Source organism: Apis cerana, linkage group LG9, assembly GCF_029169275.1.
Source record: "Apis cerana isolate GH-2021 linkage group LG9, AcerK_1.0, whole genome shotgun sequence".
In the NCBI taxonomy this organism is placed as follows: domain Eukaryota; kingdom Metazoa; phylum Arthropoda; class Insecta; order Hymenoptera; family Apidae; genus Apis; species Apis cerana.
Window position 1 is genome coordinate 2,617,221 of NC_083860.1, and position 17,329 is coordinate 2,634,549.

The window sequence follows — 17,329 nt, forward strand, 5'->3', positions numbered from 1 at the left end:
AAAAAATTTTGAGAGTTATTGTATTCGTATAAATTGTCGCGAAATCTGCATCGATCTGGCATCACTATTACTTCTACACGCAATATAAAAAAATTGGTGCAAAATTGTTCAAATTGGTGGTGAAAACCAGAGATAGCTGGTTAACAAAAAAGAAAAAAAAAAAAATAAAAATAACAAACGTTACTATTCAAACGATCGGCTCAATATCATATATATATACATACATACATACATACACACACATATATATATGTGTGTGTGTGTATGTGTATGTATATATAAAAATTTCAAAGATACATTCAAAATATCAAATTACCAAACAAAACAAAAACTACACTAGCCAAAAAAAATAAATAAATAAAAAAGAAAAACGATCCCGATACATGAGAGAAAAAAAAACATGTTTCAAGGGATAATCAATAAAACCGAGGTGAAGGGTGACAATTGTAATCTCGTAATCAATAATATAGTATATAATATGTATATGTACACGTTTCACACCGATGAGGTACATTTAAAAAGTGTGCGAGATCAACAATTATATAAAAACAGGCAGAGAAACAAAAATCTCGCACTATCAATGTTCATTTTTCGAATGTGTCCAAGTTTATGTTGCACGTGTATGTAAAAATCTTATTGTCAATTATCGTTTTTTTTTTTACCACGCGATCGCTACGTGTTTCGTTCGTATTTATGTTTATATGCATGATGTATCTTGAGTATATGTATGTATATATGTATATATGTATGTATGTATGTATATGTATGTTGATAAAAATTGTTTGCAACGTGTGACAACCAATGACAGCGAGAACTTACTCGCTGGCTTGGGGAAATGTCATCCCGGTAAAGGACGGGGAGAGGGTTTCCGTGTACATCTCGCAGCCCGTGCCCTGCAGGTAATCATTCTGCCACGCCTGAGTATCCGGCGACTGAAACACCAACCAATCAAGCCCCACGTCATCAAACCTTTCATAATCTATCTAAATAACTGACTGAACCTGACACGAGGAAGGACGCTGACCTCGTGGTCCGCATCTCGTCGTGCAGGATAAACAAGATAGGATAACACCAATTTTCGCACGATTATCATTCATCTGTCAAATAGATGTGCAGAGTGTCTCAGCACGGATACGTGATCAAGCCGACGAAATGGATAATTCTAGGCGCAAAAATGAGTCGAAAAGGAGAGAATGAAAATTGAGTTTTGAGCTTCGTTCTCGAGTAAGAGTAAGTTCTTCTTTTCTTTTCTTTTTAAAGTATGATTGAAATTGGTAAATTTTCGATCGAAGTTGATTGAATCGAATAGGTTGATATTATTACGTGTGAAAATAAATAAAAAGTAGAATAGTTTGGTTTTGAAAATTGAGATTGAACATTTGGTTATAGATGTTAGGATAAATTTAATAATTCTTTGATATTAAAATTACAAGAAAGCTACGTTTTTTACTCTTTAGTAACTAAAAATCGATAAGAAATCGGTAAATTTCACGGATGAATGTAGGCCAATTCAAGGAAAGTATGATTATCAAGTCCAAAAGCTTACTTCGTACAAGTGTATCGAAAAGAAAAGATCTTTCTTTTTACTTTTTTATTAACATAATTAAATTTGATCGAATAAATAAAAATCCAAGTTACTTTGAACTAACTTAAAGTCTTCAACATATCATTAATAAAATCGTTATAAAGAATATTTATCCAAAAATAAACACACCTATCACACGTAATTCATCTTACAAATCTATTAAATTCTATTAAAATTAATAAAATTTTAAATCGCTATAAGTCCGAAGATCATGACTTTTAATCGACGAATGAAAGATCGTTAGAAACATGGAATCTTGCTCTTTAAAATGCTTTTTTATTTATTCCGATACGACTTCCCGAGATATCGTCGTATAAAAACAAATGTAATTTTTAATCGTTTGCTATCTCTATCTTTATCTCTTACTCGATTCTCTTTTTCTCGCACTGATCTATCCAAAACTTTAGACAATTCTTGAAAGAACGTATGCATTTTCAGGAAAAAATGTAGGTCACGAGGTTTATTCATATTCTCAGCACTATCTTAAGCATTATAGACACTTTGAGTCTCCATATCTTGACAATCGATTCAGATATCGGAATGAAACAAAAGTGAATTCAAGGATATGGTTTTTAGGATTGGTATTTTTTGAATAGATTTTGATGGTAAAATTTTCAATTTTTTTTTTATATTTTTTACATGAAAAATTCGTGATCAAAATAATATATTGTTTCGATTTAATTTGGATCTATAATCGAATGTTCTATATTCACTTAAGAAATTATCTTATGTATTAAAAAAATTTTCAAATTCGATTTTTTTAGAAACTAATATCCAAATTAAAAAATTTTCTCCTTTTTATTTTGTTTATTTTTACATTTATAATATCTTATCCATTATTCATTCGTATTCAATCAGAAATCAGACAATATCATTTAAACTTAAATACTTTTCAAACTTAATTTACTCGAAAACCTTGAAACAATTTAATTCTTTTCTTTCGATTCATTTATAGCGCATAGAATCACGTTCTGCATGTTTTTATTATTCGTTCTGAAATACCCTGCATGCATGGTATTTCTCGAATAGAGAGAAAGATTTACCAAGAATAACAAACGATTCGAAATCGTATAGGAATATTCTAATTATCTAAGTTAGTTTTCTGGAAATAAAATTTGATTAATAAAAATTTATAACAATATTCTATGAAATCTATCTACGTTCTATGTAATCTGTTTAATTCTTTTATATTTTGTTTCTTTCCCTTTTTCTTAATGGACAACTCAGAGCAGATAAGTTATTTTTATTACAATTTTTTGTTTTACTGACCTTTGTTGAACGAAATTTGGATATTTACAGGAAAAAAAGTATACTAATCTTCGTACAATTGTCGAACATCACACTACGATTGTATACGATTATACCTAACCACTATTATTACACACAATCTTGACCGATTGAAAAATTCTTGTTATCTATCGTAAGGCCAATATTTTTATAAATATAACCAAATAAGTACCATTTTATGCAACATATATTCGTTACTACACATATCTATGATAGATATAATCCTGAACTGGTAATGACCAACAACAATTTTTCACTGACACGAAGTAACAAGCACTGCATACGTAAGTAGTACCTTCGATTCTCATATATGGAATTTTAAGACTGATCGAATCACTAAGCGAGATTGAGATGATACCTACTAGCTATAATTCCTAATGCTTACCAATCATCCAGTTGCCGTTTATGCTTGTCGTTGTTGCAAATTTTTATTATACGTACGGTGAGCGTTCGAATCAATCGATACCGTGGAGCATTCAAGCATAAAAATCACGTTTTATTTTACAAATTATGTTTCTAAAATATACGATTTCAAAATAGAAAAAAGGATTTAATGTAAAATCTTTAATTACATGATGTATAGATAACTTTTAATTTTTCATTATGAAATTTTTAAAAAATTATATATATATTATATATATAATATATATATTGTTGTAATCAACAAAAAGAAAAGATATTAAAAAAGTTTCAATTAATATATTGCAGTATATGATGAAATTTTAAATTAAAAATGAAACAATAAATTAGAATAGAAATATTTAAATATATTAATATATTTCTTATGTCATTAGAATTTTAGAATTAACCAAATAAAATGCTGCTTAAATGATTATTTTTAAATCGATTATTTAATCAAACTGCTTTGCACGTAGTAAAATTTTACACAAATCCTTTTTTCATATAAAATTCTTTTGAAACAAATCTTTTTGCGAATCACGGTATAAATCGGATCGACTTCAAACCGTGCGCAGAACTGACAGAGAAAGAGAGTGAAAAATACAAAAAACGTTACTGAAGCGATTAGAGGTGGCTTACATCGATTAGGTGTAGAGCACAGATACGGTACTGTACAATATACAGTTAATACGTTCATGTATAGTATAAATATATAGATGTAGATATAATCCATATAATGTATATAGCAGAGTGGAGCGTAGTGAAAGACATAGGCGAGGCGAAGCTTCATCCTTTTTTTATTTTTTTTCTCTTTTTTTTTTTTCTTTTTTTCGTTCCGATTCAAGAGACTGCGAATCCTTCTCCAAGTGATTCCGTCGTCGTTAACGTGAACACAAAAAGAACCGAGGTCGACCGGAATCCTTATTACTCTGAGACAAAATTGAGAATTTTCAAACGAACTAGTACAATACTATTAATAATATTTGAACATAATAATGTAAATAAGTGAAAAGTTCGTCGATATTTTCGATAAATTGTAACATATCCTTATTATTTATATTTTTGAACAAGAGCATGTTTTCTATATGATTTTAATATAATATTAATATAATTTAATATAGTATTTTATATTATTCATTGTTTCAACAGAAAACTGGAAATAATTAGATGAATATCAATATTTTTGTTAATTATATGAAATAGAATAAATAATAGAGATCGATGATATGAATAATGAGGAGTCGAAAGATGAGAAAGATGTAGAGAAAATCTTTTACATTTATATATTTAACGAAAAGTAAAATTATAGAATTACTTTCGTATTCTTCTATCATAATTGTTCATACATTTTGATTTATCATTTTTGTTGTATTACTTGAATGCAATTATAATAATATTGTGATTCCGTTTTGTATTATTATTTATAATAATGTAAATATTTCAAGTATTCAAAAGATTATTATAAAATTATATAAAAATCTAATTATATAATAGATAAGATATTATAATCGAACAAAATTATTAAATTCTATTTTCAATATATAAAAGAATAAAATAATATAAAAAAATTAAATTTCTATAAAATTATATTAAATTAATCTGGCAAATAGATATATCATTTCTACATATTTCTCAAATTTAACAAATTATTCGAATCGAGTAACTCTTCTAATTAGTGATTAATTATTTATTAATTCAGATCGAGTCTAATACAGACTCGATAAAATATTTGTCGCGTTTTAGATGCGTTGTTAATGCAAAATATGGATATATATAATGTATATATATATACACGCAATGACTCGACACAAACGAACGGAACCACAGATCACGTCTCTTGAATCAGATATGCAGGTATCTGTTGGATGTTGGATTGGTCATGGACCGACTTACTCAGTGGCTTTGGCAAAGGGCATTCCAATGAAGGTAGGGCTCAGTGTTTCGGTGTACATCTCCATTCCAGTTCCACGAAGGTAGTCATTCTGCCAAGCCTGCATATCGGGTGACTGGTACCAATCAACCAACCATTTCTAAATTACACACGCTCCTATGCATGTACGGATTCGCGCTTTTGTTCACAGCGACACCAATCTACTTACGTTTTCACGGTTTTTTTCAATTTTTCAACATGGATAATTTAAAGCAAAATGCAGCGAATAAAAAGGCAGCTTTTATATTAAAAAATAATTTTCGACCGATTTTAAAACGAGAAAAACGAGATAAAAATAACAGAATGATATTTTGTGTACGTATTATTTTTTTGTATAAGAATTAATAAAAATCGCGAGGTCGCTGTGAACAAGTGAACCATGAAAAAACCTAAGGAACCTTGTTCACACATGCATAGATGAAAAAGATCGGCAGATTTTTCTGTCGTCCTTAGAACGACATTCTACTGACCGTCTTGAAGGAACGCATGGCGAAAAGATTGGCCATCATTGTGCTGAAACCCGGCGCTAGACAGGACTGTGCGATGAAGCCCAGCTTCAATTCGGCCAGGCAGATCACGTCGTCGCCCTGTTTCCAGTCCCATGATGGAATGTTTAGTAAGTAGGCCTGAAACGTAAAATTTCGAATTATTCGAACCTATTCGAATATTAATAGAAAAGTGTAAAAATGTAGTTCATTGGAACAAGACGTCTTCTTTTTGTCAAAAGATAATTTTTTGAATGATGGAAAAAACAATAAATTTATTTCAAAAAGATATACATCATTTTTGCTTCTGGTTCGTATTTATTATTAAATTAATTTTATTATTTCATTTTATTAATTATTGATTGTGAAATAATAATCCAATTATTTATTATTTTAATTACTTTTCGGGAGTACCGCGCATATTAACAACATCGTTCTCGAAATTGTTAAATAATATAGAAGGTTTAAAATTATTAATCTATAATTTCTATCGAAATATATATTATACATAGATTCATTAGAATTAAAATATATATAGTTATATTTCTGATTAAATGAAAATTTATGTTAATTTTGTGAAAAATTTTAACGATTAATAGAAATAAAAAAGCGAAAATTATCAAAATAAAGTATCGATTATTCAAACATCGGTTGAATTTCTTTACATATATTTGAATATATCCAATAAATTTAACAATTCTTATTGACAATAATTATATTTTATATTATAATTAGTTATTATAATCAACATGTTATTATAATTTCTCTTTAATTAAAAGTTTTATCGATATCTGAAATTTATTAAACTGTAACCACCCAACTTGTCTGAATATTCAGCAAATTATTATAATATGGATTTCAAATAATGTGAAGCAATAAATTACAGTAAATTTCCTTTTAAGTCCTGATCAGATATAATTACAGGTATTTAGCAGTATCATCTTTAATTGTGCATAAAATAAAATTTGATAATATATATATTAATATTTAAATTGTTAATCGAAATTTACACAATACTTTCATATTACTAATATAAAATATTTAGAATTGTTAATTATTTATTATTCAAATTATTATGATGATTATTAGATTAAATATATATTTTCTAAACAAAATTTTTCTAACGGAAACTTAAATCACATACAAAATATCTAATGATAACAATACCTTGTTGTGATATTGCATTAATTGAATGATAACGCGAATGTCATCCGAATAGTTCTTGATGGAGATGACACGCATGATGTTTGCTGCGTCTTCCGCATCTGGATCTTGACAGTACTTGTTCGCCAGAACCAAACACGCGTCTGCCTCGTGGACCTAAAAATGATCGAAACATTTTGTCCCGCGTACATATGAATAATAAACGAGTGAAAATGGAATCAAGGAGGTGTATGTAACATGGAGAGGGACGAATGGTTGGAAAGCAATTACAAAATAGAAACTGCTTTTGAACAAATTTTCAACTAAGAAATCATTAGCAAAAGAAAATGTAGCGCAAAATTTATTCTATTCGATCATTATTCAATGCAAATAACAATTGTACAATTTCACATGTCACATTGCTTTCAAATATATATGGGAAATATACCTGATAAAATTAAGTTCAAGATTAAGATCATAAATACTTATAAAAAGTAAAGTCCGCCATATGTATGGTATGTGATTTTTGATCAAGTGAAATGTGTTTTTTGGGAAATGATGAATATCAGGCAAAGAGAACATGGGAAAACTAATCACTGTGGTACATCGAAGATGCAGGAATATGCAACTACATAATATACACACTTTGTTTTATAAGCGTTCAATAGTAGATAATAATTATTGACATGCATCGTAGATACTGAGAAAAGAATATCTATCTATAAAATTTTTTAGAAATCGACATTTCCAAAAATGAAAATATGATTTTAAATTGTTAAGTATTATATTCAAAAATTCTTCATGTATGCATTTATTAAGGATAAAGCACTTGAAACTTTTGAAAAAAAAAATAACTCAAAAAGTTCTTTTGAGTCCTTAAAACTTTCAATGCTTTTGTGATTTCAAACTCTTGAAAAAAAATATGAGATAAAAAATAATGTAATTTATGAGAATACTACAATATTAATTTTTTGTATCTATAATTTCATTAAAAAAAAAATCTCTATTATTTATCATATATTATATTTTATAGTATCTTCGATGCATTTTAAAGCAAATCTTTTACAGTATTTCTAAAATATTATTAAACAACGAATCACCAAAATGATATCAAAATATCGTCAACATGCGCATCTACAGCCTGACTTAAATTTAATCGATATAAAACAAATATTATACAAATAGCCAAGCACACTATTCTGTCACTTTTTCTTTTTTTCTTTCTTCCTTCTTTAAATGCAGAATCTATGTACTTAATAAAGAATTATGAATCGCTATTGTAAACTAAATCTTTAACAAAAAAAGTAATATTATATTAGAAATATAATTATTTATTTAAATTTCATTCACAAGCACTTACCCACCTGGATTGATAGTAGACACATAGTTGTATCCAGTAGGTGTAAACAATCTTCGAGAGACTTATTTTCACGCAATTTGATATAAATGTTAAAATGTATACATATTAACGTCAGAAGAAACTAAGAATATTTTTTTTTTACAGATATAATTATTATTTTTCAAAATCCCTTGGCAAAAGCATTGGCATTGAGATAACAAAATATTTTCGAAGAATTTAATCGAGGGAGAAATATTTAAAGATTTTAACTTTTAACTTTCATTTGATAAGTTTATCGTTCAACTGAGATATCGTGTATTCGATTAAACTTGTACGAGCTATTACATATTGGAACACGAAAGCAGATGACAGCATGGAAAGCGCGTCAAAGGGATTTCATGAAACATCGTCAATATGCACAGAAGGGTACATACAGGCAACAATTATTTTGGAACAACAACATTTGTCCTTTTGCACGTTTTCGAACGACTACTAAAATTTTGAAGCAGCAACCATGAGACCATATTCCTTGTACTTTCTGATAGTAATAATATATACTTAATATATATATTGTACTTTACAATTAAATGCAATTTTATTTATTTGTAAATTATTTGTAAATTAAGAACTAAATATAATATACTTAAATAACTTATATTTAAACTAAACTTAATAATATATATTTATAATTAATATCTAATGAATTTATATTTTATTTCTTATGAATTTATAACTTATAGACTATAATATAAATGAAAAAAAAAGAAAAAACAAAAAAAGAAAAGAAATAAAAAAAAATAATAATAAACCAGCGATGCTTATTGAAAGACGCTTACGCTGAAATATTAGGAGGAACAGTATTTATAAGAAGAGTATACACGAACACTCATGAGAAAGTATATTGAGTATATAATTGAATATTTTGATAACAAATATAATTACAATAATATTTTGATAACTTATCCCTCTAATGGCAACGATGAAAACCAATTGAGAAGTACCACTATAATACAGTTTTAATGTATAATTACAATATTTCTTTTACATATATATAGCATTTTTGATTGAAAATATATATTATATATATAATATATTTAATATATTATATCTAAATATATATATTTATAAGTTATATATAGTTATATTTGGAATATAACTTTGTACTTTATTTTTAATTAAAATCAAAATTGAAATTAAAATTATTCAACACTTATATTTATATTAAATTATTAAGAAAAATTATATTTTTTTATACTATCAAATATATATGTTATCTTTTAAAATATTCAATTAATAAATACAAGATATTATTACATATTATATACATATTATATACATTTATTAAAAAATCTTTTCCTTTGATTTATTTATATTCTATAATTTATTTAATCTTTCAAAGAATATATATTTAATCTAAATGTTATATTTCAAATAAAATTTATATTATTGAACATAATTTAATTGAATATTTTAATAACAAATATAATTATAATAATATTTTAATAATAATAATAGAAAATTCAAAGTACAAGTACTACGTCATGGAAGCTGCTATAACACAACGAAGGAATACGATAATTCGATGAACCTGTGGATGTTGAGCACAAAAATGTATATGTATGTACATAAATATATGTATACGATATGTCCAATTAATTTGAAAATAGTGGAATATTTTTAAGATAATTGAAAATATATATATAAAATATATATAAAAAACGTTCATAAAGAAAATTTAATATTGATAATTTAATAATTTAATTCACTTTAAATAAAACTATTATATTATTGTTAAAAAAACCAAATAATATAATTAATAACAATAATGTATATTGTTATTAAATGTTACTATTCTTTATTGTAATCACATTAGAATACTCGATTCTTTTCTTTCCATCTATTTTACGCAATATATTCTACACGTGCTATATCCTTCAATATTTTTTTCGTGATAGTAAAAACTTTTTTTTATTTGATTTATATATATATATATTAGAATAAAATTCAATTAATTAAATATTTAATAAATAAATCCTAAATCCTGCAATTATTATTTTCTCAAATCACTTCTAAACCTTCATAAAATGTTTCAAATACTAATATCATAGATGTCATCAGAATAATATTAGTATGCCATTTAAATCTGAAAAACATAATTTCAGTGTTGACAAAATATTAGAATAAAATTTCTATTGGATTCACATTCAAAAATCTTAATAACAAATTTAACATTTATTTTCATCTCTCCAGAAAATATTCCACTGTTTCATGGACCTATTGTACACATATACATATGTAAATATGCATAGTGGCGTTCGCCAAATAATACACGCAGGTTGATACAAGTTGGTATAATTATCACAGGTATTATCTTGCATATGTCGAAAAGGAAACGAGGATTTTTATCAGTAACTTTGGAGGGAGCAGAATAGATATCAGACTCACCTTGACCCGTTGCAGATCAATGGGGTTCATGATGGTCCCCTGAAAGAACTCCACGGTGGTGAAGTGCCGTTTGAATAGTCCCTCCAGCTCGAGATCTGGTGGTTTCCTAAATGGCACGAGCCCGACAAAATGATACGTTTCTTTTCATAAATAACGTTCACCTCAAATATCGGAGGACGCCTTTTTTGCGAATTATCGCTGAGTAGGCCCGCCAGAGATGGGCGGAGATTCGACTTATAACATAAGTAGTAGTAAGTAGTAATAATAATGCTGTCGTGTTTAACGTCAGACCTTCGAGGAATATCAAGTGATTAACCTTCTAATGGATCGTTTCCCAACTTTTTTTGAGTTGCGATTTCCTTTTGCAATATTCACGTATCTTGCGATTTCTTTTTTTCGTGTAAGATAAATATCTCTATAAAATATATAAATAGTAAACATCAGATAAGTGTTAATAGTGGTCAATAGTCATCATTATTGCAGAATTCTTTCATCTTGTTTTCTATATTTTGTGAAATACAAAAAAAATTCTGATCGAAGATTAAATCTCAATATTTTCGAAAAATGTACAATTTGAATTCTGATTCTTTAGTATTTATCCAATTTTTATTGTATTCTGTGTTTAACAAAATATGAAAAGAATGATTAATATTCACTTTAATATTTACTTTATAATTGAATCTTGATCTTTGAATATTTATACAAATTTTATTATATATATCCTGATAAATGTTTCTGTATTCAAGAAAGTATAAAAGGAATTTTGAACTATATTGGTTCAATATACTATTTCATAGATACACAATTTAAGTTTCGATTTATCCAATTTTTACATTGTATTGCAAATATTTCTGTGACAAAATTGGAAAAGAACTATAAGGTTTGATCAAATAATTTAATTTTTCTAAATTTCACTATCTCTACTTTATAAATGCATAGTTTGGATTTCGATTTTTTGGCTACTTATCCAATATTTACTATAAATGTTAAAAATTATCTATTTAAAAATGAAAAGCAACTCACAGGTTGAGAATCACTATTCTACAACATTTGTTATTTCATAATGTAAATATGCTTCCTCGTAAGTCAAAGATACGATAAACGTTGTAATAGATCTAAGTAAGTCTCTACTGCACGCTGATTCGGCTCCATAGCTCATTACAGCATACCATGCAGTCGCAGGCAATTGCTTTCTACGTATGTTTGTACATATACATATATGTATATATATATGTGTATTATGTACATACACCAATATATGTATAAGGTGATTTTTAATAAATGACTAATGCGATTATCTGCGTAATCTCGAAATACAATATGAAGAAACATTTCACTTGAAATGTTTATTTTCAAGAGTGATGTCATACGATAAAAAGGAAAATTGTTTCGCAGACGAAAGTATTGAGGTTAAGAAAGTTTTACATTTGTTAATTGTAATTGTTTTTCGAAATGTAATTCTTGTGACGATGATTATTTTTTGATACAAAATTATCGACAAATAGTTTAAGATTATTCAAGATTAGAAATCATTTAAAATAAGAATGTAATCTGTGATACAATTGAAAAGAAAATAATTTCACAAGTAAAGATAGAAAACGTGAAATGGAATTTTCTTCATAAAAAAAATTTTTTTTATAAGAAAAAAATTAAATACAATTTGATTAATTTTATTACTTATGATTCGAAGAAAATATAAAAATATATGGATTGCATTCTTATTATGTTAAATATGTGTAAAATTTTATTCGATCAATTAAAAAAGCATTCAACTATCAAAAATTAATAAATTCAGGGTGAATATACGTGTAGAATATATCTATTAAAAAAATAGAAAATTTAAATAACGAGAAATGTAAAATGTTAATTCATACTAATGACAGTTTATTATTAAGATGAAAACAACAATGAATAATATATCCATGTGTATTAATTATATGCATGTTTGGCGAACTTTCAATGTTGAATTCTCTTAAAAATAATACACAAAAAATTTGATTTCACATTTTATGCTTATGTTTAAATGAGAAATGGCCTTTTCATTCGTACCACATATAACAAAAAAAAAATTTTTAAATATATTTCTTCTTGTTATATTTTTATCTCTATATCTTCAATTCCTCTAATTATTTCTTTTAATTATTTTAATTATCTATAACAATTATTTTATTCACAAAATATTACATTTTCAAAATAAAGAAAGCAATTGCAAATACATTATCAAACCATTGTATAAGTAAAAAAAAGAAATAAAACAGAAAAAAAGGATAAAAGATGGCAAATAAAAAGAAGAATACAAAAAAAAGAGAAATACAATCGTGTAAGAATTAAAACTAAACAAATTATTGCAACTAATCGTATACATTTTACATGTCATGAATATCTAATTTAAAATATAGTCTTTCTTAGACATCTATATCGATCGATCAACTGCTGTTGAGTAAATAACCGCACAAAAAACTAGAAGGAAATAAGAAGCACGAGCGGCCACGCAAAGGACAGAGAGTAAGGATATTCGATATTGAAGGGGTGAGGATTTGTGTGATGGTTGCTTTAGGGTTCAGGATACCTTGACACGCTCCAGGTCCACAGCATTCATCATAGTGCCCTGAAAAAACTCCACGGTCGTGTAATGCCTCTTCAGGAGACCCTCCAATTCGAGATCTGGCTCTTTCCTGGAAACACAGATCACTCCTTACGACAATGACGATCAGACCTCATGGCTCGATCAATCGAAACACGTGGTGCATTGGAACACCAAATACCCTTGGCCTTTCTCTACACTGTGTATTTCGGTACATCCTGTTCTCTCTCTCTGTTGACCATCGAAACATTAGCCTTGACATTAAGCTCTTAAATTAACATTCGCATTGACCCAAAAGCCCGCATTGAAAATGGAATAATAAAAGAAATAAGATCGGCAGTGTCTGATCGTCTTTAGTCGTGTAACCGCTGGAAAGCTGATATATACAATTGTGAAACCTAGGTAAATCGTATTGCCTACACTTACCCCAAGTCGTTACAACGATAAATTACAGGTGTAATTTATTACTCTTTTCGTGATAATCATCGATATCGCATGACATTGTTTGTTAACGTGAGTGACTGCTTATCGGTAACGATTACAGTAGCAGACTTACTTAATTTTATATCGTTTAGTACATGTGTATAAACGCATTATCGCGCATTTATTTTTAATACGTGAGGTGACTCAAATGTGGAGAAAATCGTTATAAATATATCAATTAAATTTTAATAACAATTGAGTTCGAATTATTTTTATATCATAATAAAATCTGATCGATCTCGATATACAATATTTTCGACAAATGAATTAGGACATGGAAGGATAAGTGTCAAAACATCCTGTATAATCGAGTTAAAAAAAAAAGAAAAAAAACATTGTCTGCAATTAATGCTGCACATGCTGAGATTATACAGAGGTTCGTTGACCGAAATGAGATCATAACTAGGAAGATAGATATGCATCGAGGTCTGATTAAGAGTGAAATAATAGATATCGGACCGATAACCATACCTATGCAAGAAGACAACTTCCACGTCGACGTCCTCGCGGTCCTCGTGCAAGAAGTCCTTGAGGAAGTGCGAGACTGATTCGTAGGTGATGTGGCCACACACGACAATATGTCTGCCAACACAACGAACGAATTAGATTCCACTCCCGATTAAAGTAACGCGAATGATTGAAAATAAAAAAAAATAAAAATAAACAGAAGAAGATAAATAAAAAAAAAAATACGAAGACTTACAAGCAACTACCATATACACGCTCTATATATATAATATACATACATATGTATCAACCGACTAACGATTTCGTTACGTTTTTTCTCTCTCTGATTGCCAGCCACCAGCTTTTACTGTTTTTCCATTTGCTTTTTCTTTCTTTGAACACGATTTCTCGAGACAGAAAGACAGAGAGAGAAAGAGAGAAAGAAAGAAAGAGAGAGAATATATACACTTGTCGTGATACCGCTCGAGGGCGTAAATACGGTCAAATGAAAATATATACGCGCGAAAATATATACGACGCAACCGACTGAGAAGAAAGAAAAAAATATGGAGAACGTATTTTCGTATATACCAGTTTAGTCTGCTGCCACAATAACAATCTTCGATTCAAAGATCTGTCGAAAACGATATTATTATTCTAATTATATAATAATTTGGAATAATATATATATATACAATTAGTCGCAAAAGTTTTTGCACAATTTATATAATTCATATGAATTATATTATTAGAAGAAAAAAAAGTTTTGTTTTTAACGAAACATTGGGGGCATGTAGAGCAGAATGAGTTATATGAGATCTGATAATAAAGTTCGAGAATTCATCGTGGTTAAATTACATACTTCACTGCTAGATGTCACTATCAACTTCGAAATATTCCTTTTCAGAAGGATGTCAATGTCTGTACACTTTTCCAAACAATTTTATGAAATAAAACTTTAGAATTGCTAGATGTCACTATCATGTTATTCTCAATGTCATAAAATACTTTTCTTTCAAGCTTTCAGTTACTGAAATAACTTTTTTTTGGAATCGGAACATTCTTCTCGTTCATTGATTAATAATAATTTTCTTTCTATTTCCAAAAATAAAAATATTTTTATGACTTTAATGACATCAAGCGATTTCCAAAATTGTTTTTGAAAAATGTATAAATCATCGATGCATAGCTTTTTAAAAAGAATTTTTATAACTTATTATAATAACATTCAACAATAAAATATATATGTATATATATATATACATATAATTTTACGATGAGTTCATGAACTTTTTATCTCGTGTATTTTCTTTAAGTAGAATATTATTTTGAGAAAATAAAATTTATTCTCAAAAATTTTCAGAGTTCTTTTTTATTTTTTTTTTTATTTTATAATAACAAAACTTTAAAACAAGTAAATAAAACAAATTTCAATATAATATTACTTTATTATAAAAATATGTCTAGACAGGATGTAAAACTTTTTCAGAGATTTGAACAAATTCATTATGCTCTACATATACGTAATCTTTCATTAATTTAATTTTTTTTTAAATAGTACAAAAGTCTCTCGCGACTTGTATAATCACAAATAAATGCGAAATATAATTATTTGAAAATTAAAGATCGAGAAAATATTTATTAGAAAAATCGCGATCCCCGGGTATTTAATAAAAAATTATACACACATTGAACATAGACGTATAATATATATATGTATAAAAGTAGAAACTAATTAATGTGACTAAACTTACCAGAACTGCGATAGGAATTGAGGTGAGTCGTTTTAGCCGACTAACGTGATCGAATAACTATGCACACGCGCTCGCTACATGCGAGCACGCGAGCGTTACACACACAACATACGTGGTAAATCATCTGTGCTAGACATACATTATACAATAAACATGACAAAAAACTGGATGAAAATATGTAGAGTGCAGGCTCGTTGAGACGGTTCGATCCTTGCAATAAAATTATACAAGCACAAGACTCATTATTCTTTTTTCCTCTAATTCGTGTTAATCACTACGTGCACTGTGGATTAATAAATCACATACTCTCACTAATTATAAACGTAATAATAAGTTCATACAAATAGACAAAAAAAAATACTGCCTAAAATTGACGAAAAAAGTGTTATTGCATCGAATAAGAAAAACTTCACCATAGACATTCCATGCCCAATCCTTTTCTACTTGATATGGCATCTAAAAATGCGAGGCTCATCATGAACTCAGCAGACACAGATAATTCTCTTTTTTTTTTCTCTTGTTTCCCAGTGATCGATCAACGCTTTACAGATTGAAAGAAAAAAAAACGAAATAGTATATTAAAAAACACACGGATTTTGTGTGCCACTGAATCCAGCATGGGCCAAAATATATGATATCAAATATTAAGCCTTAGATATGAGGTCATCTTTTTAAAATCTACTTGTACGGGGCCGACGCTTTTGTTACGTGAATGTCGATATATACGTGAGTGTCGTGTATATATATGAGAGAAGTTATGAGTATATATTATTGTGTATATTATTGCCTAATAGAATGAAGAATCTTCACGTGTCGTTCGAGTTCTATCTTGCCCATGTAATAGATAGATAGAAAGAGAGAGAGAGAGAAAGAGAGAGAAAGAGAGAGAGAGAAATAGACAGACAGAGAGAGAGAGAGAGAAAAAATCGAAAATCGTGGAAAAATGTTATCGTACATTCGAGAAATTCGAACGTTTGCTTATAGTATTTTTTGTAATATTCGTCGATCGATATAACAGACGATACGAAAATATTTTACATGAGTATGATATAGTCTCGTGTTAAGGTTAGGATTTCGCTTCTCGAATTTTTCTCGCGGTTTAATGCATCTTGAAAAAATCGCCGCAAATTCATGCCTGCCGGTAAGCTATATGTAAACGAAATATCTCTCGAGGAGCAGTTAAAGTAGATGATAATATCATATGTGAAATATAGAGAAAAATGAATATATAGTGAATACATTCGACGAGTGACACCTTGACTAATATTTGTCACTAGGACGCTGCTCGGTGTATCGAGTAAGTACGTGCAACGATCAACAGTACCGTCGTAAATAATTGTCTTTGTGTACATATATGAGATCGAAAAAAAAAAAAAAAAGAAAAAGAAATGACTATGAATTATACAGAGTGAGTTAAGTTAGAGGATAAAAGACCGAAATATCTTTCT

At 28.0% G+C, this 17,329-nt stretch overlaps 1 protein-coding gene across 50 annotated transcripts in view; it reads right to left on the reverse strand.

Moving 5' to 3' along the window:
* LOC107995100 (calcium-activated potassium channel slowpoke) overlaps window positions 1-17,329 on the reverse strand; it is a 122,940-nt gene that overhangs the window by 42,482 nt on the left and 63,129 nt on the right. For 20 of the 50 annotated variants that reach the window (XM_062079887.1, XM_062079918.1, XM_062079917.1 and 17 more), the window contains 5 exons: window positions 14,152-14,262; window positions 10,614-10,719; window positions 6,854-7,006; window positions 5,672-5,827; window positions 5,165-5,277 (listed from right to left, as the gene is read on the reverse strand). In XM_062079887.1, the coding sequence (XP_061935871.1) occupies window positions 5,165-5,277; window positions 5,672-5,827; window positions 6,854-7,006; window positions 10,614-10,719; window positions 14,152-14,262 (639 nt within the window). Of the gene's footprint in view, window positions 1-819; window positions 933-5,164; window positions 5,278-5,671; window positions 5,828-6,853; window positions 7,007-10,613; window positions 10,720-13,182; window positions 13,289-14,151; window positions 14,263-17,329 lie in introns of all 50 variants that reach the window. The other 30 variants (XM_062079916.1, XM_062079901.1, XM_062079934.1 and 27 more) reach the window with 5 other exon arrangements.